Source organism: Pararge aegeria, chromosome 6 (genome assembly GCF_905163445.1).
Source record: "Pararge aegeria chromosome 6, ilParAegt1.1, whole genome shotgun sequence".
Taxonomy (NCBI): Eukaryota; Metazoa; Arthropoda; class Insecta; order Lepidoptera; family Nymphalidae; genus Pararge; species Pararge aegeria.
This window is the reverse complement of record NC_053185.1, coordinates 6,550,073-6,571,219: the sequence shown is the minus strand read 5'-3', so window position 1 is coordinate 6,571,219 and position 21,147 is coordinate 6,550,073. Positions and strand designations below refer to the sequence as shown.

Below are 21,147 nucleotides of genomic sequence, written 5' to 3'. Positions count from 1 at the left end.
CGGAAGATGGGAGGCCATTCCAGGCCTTTGATGTGCGGATCAGAAAGGAAGAAGCAAAACGCTTCGTACGTGTTGATGGTATTTCCTTCACCGTTGAAGCCAGTGATATTTTAATTACTTAAAACGTATGTGCGTTTTACTTAGAAAAGTTAAAGTTGTGTGCCCGGGGGATCAACTCAAGTTCCCAAAAAGGGAAGCCGAAGCCCTAACCACTGGGCTATCAACGCTTATTTTTAGCAAATTGAAATACGACTGAAACTTCTTAAACTTTAGCACTTTTACAGTTACACCATTGTAACATGGATTAATAAATAAAGAGTGTTTTCTTTTCAACATTTAGGTCACACACGTCATGCGAGCAAGCAGCCCTCTCGTCGTAATTATGCCACGCAAGTGGAACTACGGAATGAAATTTTAATGTAATGTAAAATTCTTTTAAATACATTTCATACTCTCTATCTGCCTATCAAAAAATTAATCTATATACATAAAAGAAAAAGTGGGTATGTTTCCGCATAGGCTCCGAAACGGCTGGACCGATTTCAATGAAACTTTCAGGGAATCTCCGGATTGACCTGGCGAGTAATCCTGTAAAGTTTGGTAACGACCGGAGCACTCCTATTTTTGAACTGTCAAATACAGCTTTTATTTACTATGATGATATTCTATTGTTGGGTGTACATGGGTGTAGATAATGTTTTTCACCCGCTCGAGAAGAGAATAGAAGAGAATGAATACGGAGAGCAATAAATGTTTTAATATATTATGAGACTTAAATTAACAATTTAATGATGTAAGTTTATTGTTTAAATAAAATAAAGCAAAATCTAGCTCGGCGAAGCGGGCTGAGTACTCTAGTAAAATATAAATTAAAATAAAAAAAAACCCCGACGTTCAATATAGTGTACATTATTCTACTAATCAACCCCTTTCATTAGATACCCATATTGTGGTGGCGGCCATCTGGGAATGTTTTTCATCAAACAAAGCTAAGACTAGTTCACCTTACATCAAAAAAAAAAAAAAAATGTTCATCCGTCGTATAATAATAATTGAGGAATCATCAGTAATATTAGAATATTAATCGTAGACAACAAAAGTTAATTGAATTTTTATTTTTATTTCACCCCTGCCCGGGATTGAACCCGGGATCTCGCCTGCGCTACGGATGACGGCATACTAACTAAAAATATTTATATCTCTTCCAGCAACACAAACGACCATCTCTTACGTGTATTTTTGATTCAAGATGAATTCAATTTCTAGAATCCTCGACTCACTTGTTGATACCTTTTATTCCTTTAAGAGTCGAGTCGGTTCCTATTGAATTTATTGATCTCATAAATATCCATCCAGTTATCGTATTCGCTCACACAAAAGGTTTCCTTTTGAGCTTTCCTGGATTCTACCTAGTTCTTCTAGTGAAGCTATCGATGCTTATTTCTCAATAAAAGTTGCTTTCGAAAGTTTTGAAAAATAATTCAATTTTGATCGGAAAGAGGGATTTAATATATTTCAAATATACTCAGTTGAACAATGCAATGCAATAACTAACTAGTGATGAATAATAATTATGTAGATATTTAGTGCAATGCAATTTCCCGCATAACAACATTACCGCCAGTTAATTCCACCAAACATAATTTGCTAAAATAATTTGTTATTATAACTGAATCCGACGCTAATCACCATCAATAGCGTAAAACAGTCCACTGCTGGACTAAATGGCCTCGACTAGAGGAAAGGTTTGTCCATATCACCACGCTGGCCAGACGGGTTGGTGATCGCAAGATGATAGAAGTAGCACTGCGGACGCTGCTGCCCGTTCTCCGATACCCGCACGTCACCCGCGAGTAAAGGAGGGGTGGTGAGAACAGTATTCTGATCTTCCGTCACCACACGGCACCCGACCGTAATATAATGTAGTAAAATGGAGATATACGAACACATGAATTTAGATTTATGTTGTTTCATGAATTCTAAATTCGCGTTCGCGTGCATCTCAATTAGTTATGACACATTCGGTTCTTTCCTATGTATTCCATCGTACGAGATAAAGCATCAACACGATAGCTTGATTGAAATTTGTAATACAAAAAATGGTAACATACCTAACATTTTATAAACGGCGGGTTACGGCATTTTCAAAACTTTGGCGAAAAATAAATCCAGAAGCAGAGTTCTGAAGCTTTCCGATTTCCGACTGTGAATAGTTAGATAGAATAACATAGGTTTCAAGATCACAAATAGGCTTCGATTGCCAAGAGGAATTCATTTATTTTTAGTAGTCCCTTTTATAACCACTCAGTATTTTCAAGTCTATTTGTTATGACTGCCAACAGTTCGGAAGGCAGGTTATGCCGAGAAGAAGTCGGCAAGGAATTATGCAGTTGCTCTTTTCCATAACATAATTTCAATTTAATTAACAATAATCTTAGACGGCTGATTTTGACTATAGTCCTAGTCATAATTGATTAAACAATTCATTACAAATCATTAAAATCTCGACCATACAAATCTATAGTCATTTGAGAAATTCACGACAAATGTCGAGTGAGGCGTGAGAAGTAGTAACGACGAGAAAATTTATTTATTTAGCGAATGAGAGTTAATTCAGGTCGGGTCAAGTTATAATCATTGCACGCGACGGCTAATATGACAGTGTTTTATACAGATTTGAACATGTACATTTATTAATGCAAATTATATTGGTATATAGTCTTTTATCTGTAGTTTTATACAATGTTCTGCTAAAGCGGACTATGAGGTTTAATTGAAAAAGAAGGCGAAAATAAACAACATTTTAATACGTACAGTACGCTTGATGAATTTAACACTATCTAATTTGACGAATGATAAATATTTAACAATTTTTCAGAATTCAACTACTGAAACAACATATTTTTTATTGTGAGGAAAAAAAATATATATATACCAATTCGAATAACGCCACAAACAAGGCTGAAAATCTACAACATAAAACACTAAATAATTTATTGCAAGCGAGGCCAAGGGAGTACGGACACTGAGCCGGATGTGGGCCGGATAAGCTAATATCCTCTAAGGCCCTGGTGCCCTGGCTCTACTTTCCAGCATCTAATCACTTTCATCGACGTAATGCCAATATTGGAAGATACCTATATGGTCAATTAAAACAGATATTTCAATTACCACAAATTATTTTTATTAACTGTTTTAAATATAATCATACAAAATTATTGTATTTGTACTTTGAAATGTCCATTTAATTTTACAGATGTTAGCTTAGAGCAAGAAGCAGATACATTATCTCTAAACCGTGTCCTTCGCTAGGTAAGGAAACCGGCTAAATTATAAATTAAAACCAAATCTTTATATCATAAAAATGTCATTAATAACTTTTTTTGTAAGCAAGACGACGTGCAAGTTTTTTAGGCTAATAATAAACCAAAGGCTAGCTTAGTCTTATGTCTTTCCCAAATTTAGTTTAGTAAATTACTTGGAAAGTCTTGAAACGGATCTGATTGAATTTCTCTAACCACTTAGGATAAACGATAAGCTTATACCGAGTACATTCAATTTTCCTGACGATTCTCATAAGATGTATTATTTATACCGTTTTTAGGTTCAGCTGACCTATTTACTAATTTTTCCAACTAGTTGCCAACTCGCCGTCTTCATACATATATGCATAATTTCATTGCGACAGTCGTCAACGCATCACATATTTTGTATGGTGGTATCCTGTGGCCACCACTTAACAACTGTTAGAAAAAGTTAGCGACTCGAATCGTGAACAGTTTTCTCACAGTTGCAGATGCAGCAGATCATCAGGCCGTTTCTGTATCTCAGTTGACACCAAATTAAGCTACCCACTGTGCACTGTCACTGCCACCAAATTACCTGTTAAATCCATATTTTGCATTCTAAAACCTAAATTTCCAACTGAGTTCATTTCAACTTGTTTGGCATATACAATTTGAAGGCCGATTGGCGTTTTGGCAGTGACCATGCTTTCTGAGGCTGAGGGTTCAATCCCCAAAACTTTAAAATGTTTGCGTGATGAACACAAATGTTTTTCAGTGTGTGCGTGTTTATCTGTATATTGCAAGTAAGTATATATGTATATTAAAGATAAAAAATATTCATCACTTATCTTGTACCCATAAAAAAGCTTGTGACTAGCTAAATTTGGTGTCAAGTGAAATACAGAATCGTTCTGCAGACATAAAATAAACTATTGCATGCAAAGATATAAGTTACCCATGCTTATCAAATATCACCATATTATATCTGTGTGGTCAGAAGTTCAAGTATTCTCATTTCATTGATGAGTAAATATTCGCTCTATAAAACATCGACGATGGGTATGTATTCTGGGAATATCCCGGTATTTCAATTAAGGAATAAGCACTTAAGCGGACAAAGTTCTATCATCCCACGCTGCATACAACCTAATCCTGTGACGCTCGTAGACAGCCATTCAATCATTGTTATATTTAGAGACACTTCAGCATTCGCCTACACATTAACCTTCAATATATACGATATAAAAGATCTTTTAAGGGCACGTTTTTCTAGAGAAATTGCCCTTTTAATGTACAAAGCAAACTTGAAATAGGAGCGTAAACATGTCGGTATTTTAATTTTGTTTGCTGGTTTATATTCGTTTACTGTGATTGTTGAACCCGTTTGTTTTTTATACATTTTTTATTCATTTGGTTTTGATATTTAGAAGGTAAAAATGACTTACTTTCATCTGATTGTGGCGCTGATAAAATGGCACTGTGCTTCTTCTTTACTTCTTCGACATTAGCCTGAATCTTATCTATCATTTCTCGTATCTCTTCCACCTGTGAAAACAAAACGAAAATATTATTTTTAAACCCTCACAGCTAATTTGTTACACAATGTATCACCATCATCATCAGCATTTTACGCCACACTGCTGGCCACAGGTCTCCTCTATCATAAGGGAGAGGGCCATAGAGCATTGAACCATCATGCTGACCCAATGACGGTTGGTAGGCTTTAACGATTACAATCACATTGACATGTCACATAATAATGATAATAACCGGAACCAACGGCTTATCGTGATCACCTAGCCCAATACAAACCTAATAGTTCCAGGCCCGACCTGAGAATCAAACCCAGGACATATTTGAACATGGTAACCACTGGACCACCGAGGCAGCTTTCGATTTTACATTATTTTACAATGTTTTCGACGTTATGTTAAATTTACTAAGACTAAGCATGATTACAAAATGTCTTAGTTAAATCAATATTTAATTAAATAAAATCGGAGCCATATATCCACTTCATATAATTCATGTGTGGAAATAAGTTTATAGTATACAAGTGGTACATTTTATTGACCTACTATCCTCCAAAAAAACCTAGAAGAAAAAGAGACACAAAAGTTACATCGCAGTAATTGTTTCCGACGCTTAAGCCTTTGTAAGAAAAGCCATCACCACCCAACTTGACCTCCCATCTCTTTTGTTAACTAGACACTAAAATCTCTGTTCAAGAATTTTACGGTCTTTACGCAAACCGAACCCTTTTTGAATAAATTGACACAGGGTGGTTCTTCTTTTATACTCTTTTATATTCACAAAGCACGAGATTCCTATACTTCATATTTTACTTGCTTATACAAATGAACATCATGAAGGCGGAAGGCAGAATCTTCAAAGTAATCTAGCAGGTATCGTTTTTTTTATGAGCTAAGAGATCATGTGGTGGTCGCCAGGAAACAAGCATCTTTTAACAATATATATGTCGTCGTTATGAAGCTGCAATATTTTTTTTTAGAAATTAGACTGCTGAGATTGTTGGTTTATGCGGTGCACGTCATTGAAGCTCCCGGTCGGCATGATTTTTTCGACATCTTCAACCGCCATAGTCATATTTCGCAGCGAATGAATTAAACAGATTAACATTCCTGATCTCTCATGTTTTATCATCCATTGGATGAACTTGGTTTTTTTTTTTTAATTTTTTTATGGCGAACAATCCCCTATAAGCATTGCAAAACACTTTTAAGCATGCAAGACACGTCCACGTCCTACAGAGTGCTTGCACCGTGTCCGTCAACTTGAGGAGTTGGTGTTAGGATTCGTATACCTTAATTAACTATAAAAATCTGTTCGATAGTTTTTGAGTTTATTGAGCTCAAACAGAGAAACGTTCGCGTTGGGGGTTTTGTTTTGAAGAACGGACTATGTACAAATTAATTCTACTCGTAAACCGTGTATCGATCGGTTAGGACTTAGGAGTTATTGGAAATAATGAATTCCTGAAAAATGTGCATTGTTTGTATCAAGAGCATGCTACTACCAGCTTAGCATCTAGACTTTTCCGTACATTGAACCAGCTTACATACCTATCTACCTACCTCTTAGCTCTACCACGCGTATTATGTTTGTAGTTCCAGATCTAGCTTGATTGTTTATCTACAGTCTTAGACGAACGTAGCTTAGAGATGTTGACATTTGGAATAGAGCCAGTAAGCTGCAGCCGGCCTCGTATCGCAGGATATATTTAAAAAGTTGAAAAATGGAGAGCAATAACTTTGGTGGTAAACAAGATTAGATGGAATTGAAAAATGTACTCCGATTGAATTCAGGAAAGCGTTCTACAAACTACATATTAGCTTACTAGCCCCGCCTTCGCGCTGGCGGCATTAGTATTTATTTATATTGGAAACTTCTTCGGGAGACACTCAATCCATTGTTAAAAACTTGGGTAAATCCGTTTAGGACTTTTTGATATAGCGGCCTCAGCGAATCAAATGAGGTTATGATTCATACCGAAAGTTGGAGATGTTTTATATTCTTATTTGAACATTCCCTATTATCTCATTCTCAAATAAAAAGATTTTAAAAATACCATTATAAAACCAAGTTCATATTTGCTGTTTTAAAAACTAACTACTACGCCGAATTGATTCGTCCAATCCAGTAAGTTAATAATATACCAGGGTTTTTAGTTATGCAAAATAAAATAAAATAGTAACCAAAGGAAAAAGAACTGATTTGTGATATGTGATATGTGGTTTTCTACTGATATACCTAACTGTTTAGGATTTGAAATGTCAACTTGGTAAGGTAAAAAAGCTGGCAAGGTGCCTACTTCAAATCGGATGGCTAAGAAAGTTATATATACAACACCTAAACCTTAGGAAGGACAGTGTTTTGTAAGAATTGATCTATTTCAACTGTTCGCAGTCCACCAATCCGCTCTGCACCAGCGTAGTGGACTGCGGTCTCAATCCCCTTCTCATGTGGGACCCGTGCTTTGTAGGGGGTTGATGTGATGGTGGTCAACTGTTCGTAACTATACTAAGTATTAACTACAATTTACCATTTCCTCTATTTCCTATTTGCAGCTATTCAACCTTTAGTTCCGATAACCGACATAAATAATTTTAGAATTACCTTTAAGTTAATACTTAATAAGATACCGCTAGTTAATAAGATAATTAAATTCACTAACTAACAATAAATAATTTTATATTTTTACTGCGAACACCAAGCTAAGGAATTTAATCCGAAATCTACGTTATTATTATATAATAAACCAGTAAGCTTGTTATTATACAATGCTAACTTATCTGTTAAAAGTAATGTAGGCACATGAAAAAGATAATATACAATTTTGATATCTTAAAATAAACCCCATGAAGGTAGGTATTAACACAGGAAATAATAGTAAGTAGCCTTAGTACAAGATTGGCTAGCTCGCAATCGAGGAGTTGTTTGTGGCGTAACAAACTCTGTATCGCCAAACTAAAATGGCCACCTAATGTCAGTTTTATGCCCGTTTCACTTACCACTGAAGTTATTATAAAAATTAAGCTTAATTTGCTATACTCCGCGAACAGCAGGAGAATCTGTATGGTGTAATTCATAATTTATTATGGATTTTTGCAAAGTAACGCCTGCTTCTATCCAATAAGACGAAAAAGGAAATGCTAAGTAATTAACGCCTAATCAAAGAAGATTCATAGGCAAAAATTTACCTGCCACCATTCGAATTTAACTACGAGACTCATATAACCTTGTTGTGGTTCTTGCCACATTTGGTTATTTTGTGTTTATATTGTCATATTTTTTATTTATCGTATTTATTTAAGATTACTAAAAGTCCGAATTTACTTTTTTTCATCAGTCAGTTTACGAGTCCTCTAAACTTTACCGAATCCGAATCGGGGCCTAACGTTGTTAGACATTGTATATTATGAGTTCGTAAAAAGTTTTATTTCTATGGAAATCACTTAAATTACTAGGCATCCGATTAAGGCGATTCCTTGGTTTAATAAAAACGGGCATTAGAGTCACAAATAGTGTATTTCTGATTTTTATTTTACAAATGTGTGTCAAAAGCTAAAGAATTGTAGGCCAATTTGAGCTTCAACTTTATGCAAATAAGTACCCGTTTTCTCCGATATTCAAATATTTCCATACTCGAAAACGACTGCTCGATTGCGAGTGCGTATTAATCTTGTACTAAGGCTACAGTTGAGCTGTGGTTGAATTCAACAACCGATAGCAGAACTGTTTAGGCCTATCAATGTTAATTCGGTTAAAGGATCGCTGCGCTGGCTAGTTTCCAACCACAAAACCATGTCCATAACTATACCTACTCAGGCGGTATTTTACATTGTTGACTTTAAGGAAATCCCAAGGATTATTTACATAACGCGACTTAAGAGGATTAAAGATTAAATTGTTTTTATCAAATAGTCGATAAACTTTTTAATTTGAGACTAAAGAGTGTGTTTTATCCATAATGAAAAACCTTTAACTTTGACAAACTAGGCGTTTTAAAAGGCTTTACATAAAAATTAACGATTACCTACTGAACAGTTTTAACAAACTCAGCGAGGCTTCCAACATCGGAACCTTCAACAACGGAAGATCTGTAAAGCTGAACAAACGGAACATGTCATTCTATGAATATGCTTACCTTTCTTTAATAGACTATTGTGTTTGGTCGCACTAAATATAAAGAAGCTATAAAACTTGAACAGAAATGCTGCAAAGGCTTAGTAGGGAAGTAAAACGATCGATACTCAAAACATAACTTTCATCGTTAAATTTGAGCCGATGTAGTTAGTACTTCAAAATGTTTACAATTTACAAGAATCATGCTATCTAAGCGGCATTAAACTTATTTGCTTTTAATAAGAATTATTGCGTCATGAATTAAAACTTATAACGTAAGAAAGAAAGATTTCTTTCTTGTCATTTTACGCTTATTTTATTAACCACAATATTCAAATTAGTTCACATTAATTATAACTGAAGCGGTGATAGCCCAGTGGGTTGGACTTCGACTTCCCTTCGGGAACTCGCCCCGAGTTCGAATGCCTGTACCTGTAACTGTTTTTTAAAGTTATGTGCGGATTTAACAATTAAAATATCACTTGCTTCAACGGTGAAAGAAAACATCGTGAGGAAACCTGCATGCTCAGGCATGCAGGGTTCTCTATAATTGTTCTCAAAGGTGTGTGGAGACCGCACTGGGCCAGCGTGGTGGACCCCTTCTCATTGTGCGAGGAGATCCGTACCCTGTGGGCCGGTAATGGGTTGACATGATGAATTACAATTCCTATTATTGGAGGCTGTTTTTAATTTAATTCAGTTATGGAACCTTTTTGGAAGCACCATTACTGAATAAAACAATTATCACGCAAATCGGTCAACAAACTGCAGCTGGGAAATAGTTGTGCATACATAAAGGTTTTTGGTAGACAAAACGCATAGAATTGTGTCGTTTTCGGAATTCTACTGACCAAATTTCAAATTCTTATAACCGGTAGACAGTCAGCTATGTTCTAATTCCTATGGATGTTTAATCGAGCAAGTTTTATTGAAGTTCATGGCCGTGATCGGGCCGATACGAGGGTCGGAACCAAATAGAGCCATACTGGTAACTGGTGAGTCATCAATTAATCAGATTACCGAGATAACTTATCGGCCGCTGGCACTCGATAACTCGGTCCGGACCAACTTAGTGTTGGTTTTTATACAAACTCTTTCGGTTTATATTTACATGTTCGACTATAAATGATCTCGGCTTGGATAAAAATTATTTTATGTCCCTATCCAAGATGCCAGCTAACTTTGAGCTAATTTTCATCACGACAAGGATCAGCTGAATATAGGTAGCAAACAAATAAATAAACAAACAGACCCACTTTCGCATGTATAATATTAGTATGGACTAGCTGTTCCTAGAGCCTTCGGTCGCGTACAACTTCTGGTAAGTGAATATTTCCCGTAGAAACTTTTATTAGCTATTCTGAGACCCGTCACATCACCTGCACGGGCAATACGGTTTAAGCTACTTTTGCTTAACTTTGACTTTTTTCTAGTTGTTGGACTCCCTAAATATGGCAGCGCTACGTAACCTTCCTCAATTTAGCGTCTAAGATAGTTAATCTTTTTTGAATTTAGTATGATGGTAAAAGGTTTGAAGGGGTTAGGATTTAGGCTTAGTGGTAAGATCTGATAGATCACCTGCACGCACTAGAAGTGCGAAGTGTATATTTTATGTCTAAATATCACTTTCTTAAAACCGGACAAGGAAACATATCGTGAGGAAACCTCATGCCTTCTTCACGATACCTTAAGAGTTCTCCATAATGTTCTCAAAGGTGTGTGAACCATGAAAGGCCAGCGTGACAGCCTAAGCCCTTCTATTCTGAACAGAGCCTTTTAGTGGTTCTGTAATGGGTTGATAATGATGTTTAGATTACGCCCTTGTACGCATATAGACACCATAATTCTGCCCTCATATCGTACACACGAGATGAATACCTAAATAGGGCGACTAATAATAGCCAAGTCTGGGAGCATAGCAAACATTTCAACGCTCAATATCGCATGTAACGTCATAGCTGAGTTACGTAGCTTGGCGTCTCGGCGGCGTCTGTCGACATAGGCCTCGGCGTCCCGTTGCCTTGTCGTTGTCGTTCCGTGTGATTTAAGAATATGATACGAGAACAATTCACGCGCAGGTTAGGGCGCATAAATGGGTTTTTGAATATTTATGCATTATCACAATCATTTTCATCCAATTGATGACCACGACGCGGGCCTCTTGCCTTATTGGAGAAATCACATTTAAAACTGTTCCGATACGGATTTTCCGAACTTCAACGAATCAAAAGCATTTGAAAGCTCACCAACCCGTATTGGAGAAACATGGTGGGACTGTGCGAGGCCTGTACCCTGTGCGTAGGATTTTATTATTGGAACATTAATAGGCTTTGACCGACACGACAACTTAATATGCTCTTCGATTTAATGCGGTCGCAAGGCGTTACTGTGTGCAGTGCACTCACGCCCATTTCCTTAAAAAAAAAAAAAATTTAAGCTTTCGTCAGGTGATTCGCGGCCTTGTTATCTCTGGGAACCACTGTTCTAAAACATTTAATGCGGTCGTAGTGCGTTACTGCAGGCAGTGCACACACGCTCATGTAACATGCAAATTAAATGCACGTAGGTATAATATGATGAATATTGAATGCTGTGGTAACTATGTAAATTAATTATAAGTTTTTTTTTTTTTTACGTGTTGGCGTTTCATGCAAATTTATTTTGTCAATCCGCGTACTGAAACAGATTTATTTGTTCTGCTGGCGATGGAAAGAGCTAAGTTAGGAGCATCTCTACGTGATCAAATCAAAAATGAGGAGATCCTTAGAAGAACTAGAATTGACGGCTCAACGAGTCGCGAAGCTTAAGTGGCAATGGGCGGGGCCCATAGCTCGGAGATCCGATGGACGTTGGGGTTCCGAGGTGTTAGAGTGGCAACTCCGCACCGGTCGGTGTAGCGTTGGTCGACCCCCAACCAGGTGGACAGACGACATCAAACGAGTCGCGAGGATGATAATGAATGAATAATATATTTTTGGTAATAGTCAGTAAATGAGTGATTGGTGTTTCGTTATCACACAATCCTAATATTATGAAATCGAAAGTATGTTGGTTAGCTTGTCCTTCAATCACGCAGCCACGGAGTAATTCACCCTTTACTGCATTGGGATGGGATGAAGCCGTGGGAAAGAGCTAGTATGTTATATTCCATCCTTAACTTATTATGACGTATAAGTGGACGTACTCGATTGAAGAATATGTGGAATTAATTATACTTGATTAATGTGTGTCGCGAATTGACGTGAATTTTTGCATTAAAATAGTTGAGAACATACAAACATACAATCCTCATTCAGCCATTATTGGACGCAGTGCATTGTCCAAAAACAGTCAAAACGCCAAGAGTACGTCTCACTTTACAACCGCGGAAAGTTGCTAACTAACTAACTTTTCTCATTTTCCCATTTTATGGTGATCGTTTAGACCAGCTGTACTTTTAACTGCTAAATGGTATGAAGTGAATAACCTTTTGTTCGAGAAACACTACTAAAGCGGAGTGGTTTTTGATGCTTCAATATTAGTCGTGTACACGGGTTCTGTATGTTCTTAATTCTGTGGGCATAAGCTTATTTTTTATTCCGGAAAAGCAAGTAATTCCTACGGGTTTTGAAAAAAAGTGCATGTACTCGTGTAGCTGTGTGCAAAGCAAGTCTACACTCATCGTAATAACAAAGCTGAAGTTTGTTTGTTTTTTTGGTTTCTTTTGAAGAGAAAGGGTTTGCTACGGGATTTAAAAAAAAGTGCATGTACTCGAAGCTGCGGGCAAAACAAGTCTATACTAAGTGTAATAACAAAACTGATATTTCTTTGTTATGGACGCGCGACACGACTCTGGAACTACCAGTCGGATCTAGATCGGATTTTAATAATCATTTTCCCAATTTTCGAGGCACGTTACATACCTACAGGGTTTTTAACGTGCTCCGATCATTTTTAGTAGAGCAACGTTCGTAGAATTAATGCTTGTATTGGAAAATTTACTGAACACAAGTTGTATGTGGTAGAAGTGCGCGGAGAGACCGCAAGTATTTAATAAGATTGATTACTGTGAGTAAGTATACACGCGGAGGAAGCCGCGGGCACAACTGGCAGTGAGTACAGTAAACAATCAAAGTACTTACAGCAGATATCTATCATAATAATAACTGAAACCTCTATCTATTCTATAATTGCGCTGACCGCTTATTGTCGGTATAGATTCTATTTCTCCCACCCGCTTCACCGCCGCCGGTCCCGTCCGTTATCCAATTACCAGCCAACCCCTGAACCAGCATCCGTGATTTATTATGGGAACTTATAACAGGGCTACAATCTGGGTCACACTTCGAACTGTCTTTTTCATGGTATTCGGATTTGCAAACTTAGTTGGAAAAAACGGACAACCTTTCTTACGAACACTACCTTAACGATTCGTTCTAGGTATATGATTGAGTTATAGAGAAAGTCATAGGCACATAGATGGCACTTTTGATGCGTACATTATATGTAAAATATGACATAGAAGTGAGAATTTGCGAGAAAAGTTGTAGAGCTTGATAATACCTGCATAAAAGTCAGCGACGGCTTATCTTAATTTTATATTTCAGTCACAAAAAGTAGTTTTTTTTATTAAAAAAAAACAACTTTATTTATGTCTACCCGTGTAAAGCCGGGGTGGTTCGCTATAATAAATTAAAGCTTTTTGACGACTTACGTGGCGGAATTGTAAGCGCTTTGGTCCTGTGATTAGATATCCCGGTTTCGATCCTCGGCAGAGACAATTTGGGAATTTCGGCCGTGGCTAGTGACCACGCTATCGACAGATACTTGTCGCTAAACAATTAATCGCTCCGGTATGATGTCGTGTAGAAATCGATTAAGGGTAGGTACAGGTTTAATATACCCTGAACAGGTTAGCCTGCTTCTTTCTTAGACTGCACCATCACTTAACACGTTAGGGCTAGGATGCGCATCACGAGAAAATGTCTACATATGTCTACATATGAATCTGTTATCTCGCCTATCGCTATAGAAAATAAACGAGTAACGAGTTAAAATTCCTCGAGGTCTTCATCCACGCATGCTAGCCGTAGGGCTAGCACGCGTGGATGAATTTGCAGTCAAGAGCTAACTTGTAAGAAAATAAAAAAAATTGGTATAAAGGCAACCCTAGCCTAGCGAGATTTCCAGCAGAAAAGCAAAAAAATATAAAACCGATATCAACTCATCGCCTGCAATTGACACAGATGACCTCATTATTTCACTCGGCTCCAACGATCGGCGTAGCGGCGTTGAAATGTCGAGTTACAAAATATTAGGGAAAATTTAATATTTGTATCCAATGTAACTTTGATAGCGTCGTGCCTAATCAACAGTTTGGAACAATGTGATAAGCCTTCTTGTAATATTATAACTAATGAATGTGAGGATAACTACTGAGTTATATTACCTATAAACTAACGTAACATAAGGAGTTTGCAACATTTTATATGAATATTGGAGATACTGCAGAAATTATGACAGCGCCTCAAACGCCATACTTTATTGTTTATGTAATTAAATCCGCATCGTTATCTATAGAAAAGGCAAAAAAATTACGTATGTTGTATGAGAGCCTGCTTGCCTGATATTTTATTTTTCTCTATTTTTTACTTTTTGTTGTTAAAGCGGCAACATACACATCTGTGAAAATTTCAACTGTCTATTAATCACGATTCATGGGATACAGCCTAGTGACAATCAGACAGACAGACAGACAGACGGACGGACGGACAGACCGAAGGAAAATATCCATACAAATGTGATGAGTGTGACTATAACTTCTCCGACAACTTTTTGTTGACGGGGGGGAAATCTCCTGATTACGAGATACCCGAATTGTAAATAATTGGATTATGTGGGATTTCTACCCACTAAAACCCCCCCGGCCTCAGCACATGAAGGGAGGCTCCGGGATCTCCTAAGAACGCACCGGTGCCTCCCGTGTACGACGACTTTTGGGCACGTCCCGGGAAGAACACTTGCACACTTTCCCAATTTTTTTTTTTTTCTCCTCTGCAAGAGTGGACGGTCAATTCCCCCACTCAGACCGCTTCTGACCACAAATTCCCTTCGCCTGGGACAATTAAGTGCGCGGATCTAGCTGGTAGCTAGAGAGAGCTAATCCTGCCCGGAGAAGAAAGCGCCGAGGTCACGATAGCAACCAGCTAGATCCGACAACCAAACCTACGAATACAAATTTTATTTTTGGTAACAAAGCTATTGCATCAATGTCTGGAAATAGAATCCGCGATTCAGCAATTAGGGGTTCTCTTTCACTATTATCATTAGATATGACAAAAGCGCAGTGAAATTATCCAGAATACCAATGCTATCCAATTTGCATACTGTCTAGCACAAAACCAATATTTTGACTAACGACTAATACCTGCCAAGAGAATCTATCTACGCTATGATAGCTTTTCATGATATAATATTATATTTTATGTGAATATACTATATCGTGAAAAGCTATCATTGTCGATATTATAGGGACAGCAGCAGCAGCCTACAGTGGCAGGCTGACAATCTTGTATAGTGCTGGTGATGGCGTTCAACTCTGACATAGTCGTGATGCGATGCCGCTTACCATCCGAGTCAAGCACCAAAATTCTGCTATCCCTGGTCCAACACTTTGCCAGCCCAAACCACTGTCGTGCCGCAAAAAAGGTCTTATGCCAACTTTTGATCAGAAATTCTGATAGTCACGCCAGTACCCTTCAACTTCGTTTTCGCAGACCAACCAAATCTACGAACTTTGGGACAACCTCGCCAAAAATTACCTATACTATATGCTTTGTGACATTATATAAAACAAAAATGCAGAAAAGCAGACAAAAGAACACACACAAACACATCTAATTTCTACATAGCATCTCTTCCAGGCAACCATTATACTCGTAGCCTAAAAATAAGTCTTTTTTTTTTCTCTCTTGCCCTCATCATCATCATTTTTCGGTTATTATCTATCACGGACAAAGGTCTTTTGTAGTGAGTTCTAAAATACACGATCCTGGGTCGCTGAGCTATATCTATATATGTTTATTTTTATTATCTATACGTTCTTAAGTATTTATGTATGATTGAGTACATATTAGTTTATAATGTTATATTTATTTATTATATTTTTCATATTTGTGCAATTTTGTTTATGTATTTAGCAATTTGAATGTAGGTTTATAATAATTTTACACCACCTGTCCGCTCCCGCTCATCTTGTCCTAATCCAAAAGGTTGCCTGACAAAGATCGCTACTAAGCGATAAGGCCGCCTTTTGTATTCTTCTTCTTCTTCTTTTTATTTCTATTGTTTTTTTATTATTTTCCTAACTTCATAGTGGTGTACAAATAAACAGTTAAATAAATAAATATATCGGTTTCTCTAGTTCTTCTACGGATCTCTTCTGATTTGATCACGTAGATAGCATAGCTCTCTTCATCGCCCGCTGAGTGACTCTGATGCTTCTTATGAGTCCCTTATGTAACAATATTTCCTTACCTTACTTTTGTGTTTAACTATGTTTTAAAAACTTTAAAAACTATCCAACTATTATCAACTCTATTTCTTTCCAGATATAGTGCACAATAGGAGTCAATTCTTGCTATTTTGTTAACGAAACCCTAAAAATAATTGATCGCTTTATTTTATGCCTAAACCAGCGTTATTATTAATAGTGATTGAACCCAATGTCCTAACGTACTGTAACATAGTTTGGCAAGTTAGTTATATATATATATTGGAACTTGCGAGTTTTAATTAAAATGGCACCAGTTAAAACTAAACAAACGGTTCAATACATGCGACGTGTCACAACATTTGCAGTTTGCAATTTTCAACAGAGTAAAACAAATTGTGAAACAAACATAACGCATACCGGAGTGAGTTTCGAACAATAGTTTGCACGGTTATTGTTCTGATAACATAGCACATACGAGGTATGCATATGCTGTGTAAATCCAATGCGGTATTTCAGTTGATCTACTCGGCACACTTTGAATAAGCGAATAAGCTATACAATACACAATTGTATTTTGAATGTCTTATTAAACTTAATCGACATTGTGAACTCGTATATCAGATCTTTTAATCTCCATTTCTCTTATCTAACGTATATTAAACACTCTTCCCGCATGTGTCTTTTTATGGCCATCAAACAAAAGTTTTTTTTTGGAATGCAATGACCTACATTACGTATGAACAGCTATTGACTTGACAGACATTCTGGAAAGTTGAATAATTAACTAAAGGATCCCTGCGACTCGGCGTAGCTTTGAAGATTACGTTGCTCTCGTGACTCCTGAGACCCCCTTGACAAGCTCGGTAGACATTTTTTGAATAAATTGAATGGACGATTTATAATTGGCGAAGGAAAAAATTTCGTCACTGAAATATTTAGCATAAATTCAGGGTGCCGAATAAAATACCGCAGTTTCTTTCGATTTTTGATTCGAGACGTTCTGATTCTGTGGCGCATTTTTATACACCAGAGACGAAAAGGATTTTAGAAATTTAAGCGAATTTTTAATCTACTCTTTGTCAAGTCAACGGGTGTTTTAGCGTGACATGTCGTAACTATGTTTGATTAAGATCTGATCACTTTTTTCTAAGCTCGTGTAAGAATTTAACTCTAAGTTATATGAAGTATGATTCACTGATGGCAAACATATTGTTATTATAACTTGTATGTTTTATGTATCGGAATTAGACTACTTATATGTAAGTTTTATAAAGAAAGCTCTTTATAGAAAGCCATACTAAGAAACTGTTGCAATAACAAAGAAAGCCTGCAAACTACACTGATGTGACTGGGCTGACTCCATTGATTTTGGTCTTTAACAGAAGTTGCGGTACATCGCAGAACCTAATACGCAGGAAGGTGGTTCAATATCCGTCGTTTAATTAAATAAATATATACATATATTTTGTCATCCGCGTAAAGTAAGTTGAGATTAGATTGTTCTTCTTGCAATTTAAGGCCTTTTTTGCAACAATTATAAAATTTGAGGTTATAATTTGTACTAAATTAACGAATTAAGGTAGTTATAACTATTTAACCAGAGTTCAAGAACTTTTTATTGTATATGAAAGAGCTTTCACAAATAACACGAATTCATGAAACCCGCACTTAATTAAGAAACTCCGCCTTTTCTGAAAGCCGGTTAAATAGGTCCTTCTTTGTAGTACCTAGAACTCAGGAGGCAGCGTGGCGTAATTTTACTTACGTTTTACGACTTAATAGACTCGAGACAAATGCTGACAATAATTGTACATTTACCGTTACGTAATGTAGAGATTGACTTCACAGATAGAAACCGTAAACTCGGCGAAGACCTTTGCAACTGTGTTTTGCTAATTTCACTGACCATTAACATCAAGGTCAACGACTATTGCCTTGCGTCTAGAGTATTATATACCGAGCTATAAGCTTTCACCCAAGCAGCAGACTTTAGTACTCGTAATTAAATTAGTTAGATAATCTTTAGACCAAAGTAATATTTCTTTTTTTAGAAATATAGTTCGACAATACACACATCGCCATCTAGCCCCAAAATAAGCGTAGCTTGTGCTATGGGTACCAAGATGACTGTTGGAATAAATACGTGCGTTTGGTACAGATCTGGTGGAAATCTGGCAGTACAAATCTGGTTAGAAATTATTAAATTGATAGAAAAAGTAACGATACTCATTTTTCTCAATTATAAAGACTTGTTTATGAAAGCCACTCAACAATTTAGCACGCATATCAATTTTCGTCCAAATCAATGATAAATAAAAAGAGAAGTGGAGATAACATATTATTACAGAATTAAAGCTTATGTTCATAAATAGGAGCAAAATGGATGCTAATTCTATTGCTTGAAGTTTTTTAGATCATTGCTTCAGAATAATTTATGCAGCCTTCTTTAATAGTTTTTAATATTTTCGTAATATAATATAACTCAGCAAGTTTTGTAACTAAGTAGTTAGTAAATTAAATTAGATGTTTAATACCAGTTTTAGAAGTATAAACTTTCCTACTTTCATAATTTTATACCACAAATAATTGCCATGTTATAACTAAGCATTGATATACTTATCAGCGAATAAATACAGGTCTATTTGGCACGAACAGACTTCATAAAGGCAATGGAGTGGTTGCGTAACGCGATTTTTGGATGTCGCGTCTTCTATATATGCCATTGAAGGTCGAACACTACTGACTGGCATTCAGGCAAGCTGTATAATTTCATAAAGCTTTCACGCGACCCGACGAGGCTTGAGCCATTAAATTAGTCTTCAGAGACACTCAACACTCGTCGTTGTCTACGAAAGTGGTCAGAAGGAGACAAAAGTTTATTTAAAAGGAAATAAAGTAACGTCGCCGTTTTCATTTTACTGAGACTAAGATGAAAAAGTATTTTAAGCTTTAATGGTACAGCCTACAGACAAGCGGGTGCTTTTATATAATACGTTTAAGTTTCAAGCTTTGAATCATCTTAAATCTTTGGATTTTTTGTGTATTACGAAAAATATTACGCGAACAAAATAAGATAGGAGAAACACAAGACGACCTAATTCAGAGCTTCAATGTAAGCTTTTTAATTTAAAGCGCATTTTTAGAGTGCGTGGATGTGTGTAATGCATCTACAACTGAATCCTTTAATGGCTTTTATTTATAAGTACGTTTCTGAAAGACGTTTTTTTTTTTATTTTATTAATAATATATAGATAGGCCAGCGCTATCGTGCCTAACGGGCATGATTGTCGTCAAGCGCAAAAAAGTGAAAGCAATGATGAGGTCTAGGTTAGAGCACGCTTGCCTAGAAGAAGCCTAGTCACTCTAGCATTGAAGGTTCCCAAATTATACGTTGCAGGAAACACAGTTGCCGGTATTGCGTTCCACATCTTAGCGGTGCGTATCAGAAACGTGGATAAAAACGTTTCGTGCGTGTTGATGGAACGTCAACCACATAAGGATTCCACCGCTAACGGTGGCTCGCTGTTCTGTGGTAAAACGGGGAAGGAGGAACAAGATTGTGAAGTTCCTGAGCACGCTCACCGAAGTATATCCGGTAAAAAACCGATAAACAGGCAACATTGCGTCGGTGCTGGAGACTATGTAGTTTCGTCTGTGTTATCGATTTGACACCTATAATTCTCCTGGCGCGACGATCCATCGTTAAAATAAATTCGGTAATGATTAAGCGTATGAAGATGTTAAAGATATACAGGGCCTTAGCTCTGTTATTACAATGGCGTCTCGGAACTATGAATTGTGGCATTGATCGTAGTTTTATTACCATTTAAATACTATGTGTAACAAATAGTAAACGAAGGGTATGTATGCGGGTATGGCAATGAATAGCGCAGCATTTTCTTAAATGATTCATTGTCAAAATTAATGGATAACTCAGCGTAAAGTTGGAACAACTTGAATACAAACCGATCAATGGAAATTTAATTTAGTGCAAAATACTTTAACATAGAAAATCTTTTACCAATTTTATATTTTTTCACTAGCCGTTGCCCACGTTCTCCGTCCGCGTTTAAAACGTTTGTTTACAAATGTCGTATCCCTTTGATAAAAGGAATCTTATATAACTCTTCGGCCTTTCAACTAATTCAATGCCAAAAATCAAGATGGGGAAACATAAATATAAAAAAATATTACTACATTAGGTACACACATCTAGCCCAACGTAAGCGTAGCTTGTTTTATGTGTACTTGGATAACAGATTAATATTTTACTGAATAATATACATAAATATACATACATAAATATCATATATAATGTACAGATGATTGGTTTCTTAGTTAGCGCGTTAATGAACGACTAATAATCATAAATACTTTCGCATTTATAATATTAGTTAAAATAAGTAGGTAGTAATATCAATGATCGATTGTTGAGATTAGAGATTGAGAAATTGTAACAACAGAGTCGGAACTAAAGCAACTATTTCTGAAAAATACCGCACGGACAAACCTGTAGGTTTCGCAAGTGAGTCTGTAATGTATGTTTTTAATTAAAATATTAGTATATTTGCGTTTATATTAATTATCATCATCATCATATCAACACATTACCGCTCCACTACAGGGCACGGGTGTTTACCCACATAGAGAAGGGGTTGAGGCCGTGGACTACGGCCTCAACGCTAGGCGGCCAAGTGCGGCCGCGGGCCAGTGCGGTTTGGTGGACTCCACACACCTTTG

The 21,147-nt window shown here is 36.7% G+C and overlaps 1 protein-coding gene across 5 annotated transcripts in view; it reads right to left on the bottom strand.

The window, feature by feature from the left end:
- Window positions 1–21,147, bottom strand: part of LOC120624499 (syntaxin-1A) — a 95,462-nt gene that overhangs the window by 31,965 nt on the left and 42,350 nt on the right. For all 5 annotated transcript variants that reach the window (XM_039891085.1, XM_039891083.1, XM_039891082.1 and 2 more), the window contains exon 3: window positions 4,733–4,832. In XM_039891085.1, the coding sequence (XP_039747019.1) occupies window positions 4,733–4,832 (100 nt within the window). The remainder of the gene's footprint in view (window positions 1–4,732; window positions 4,833–21,147) is intronic.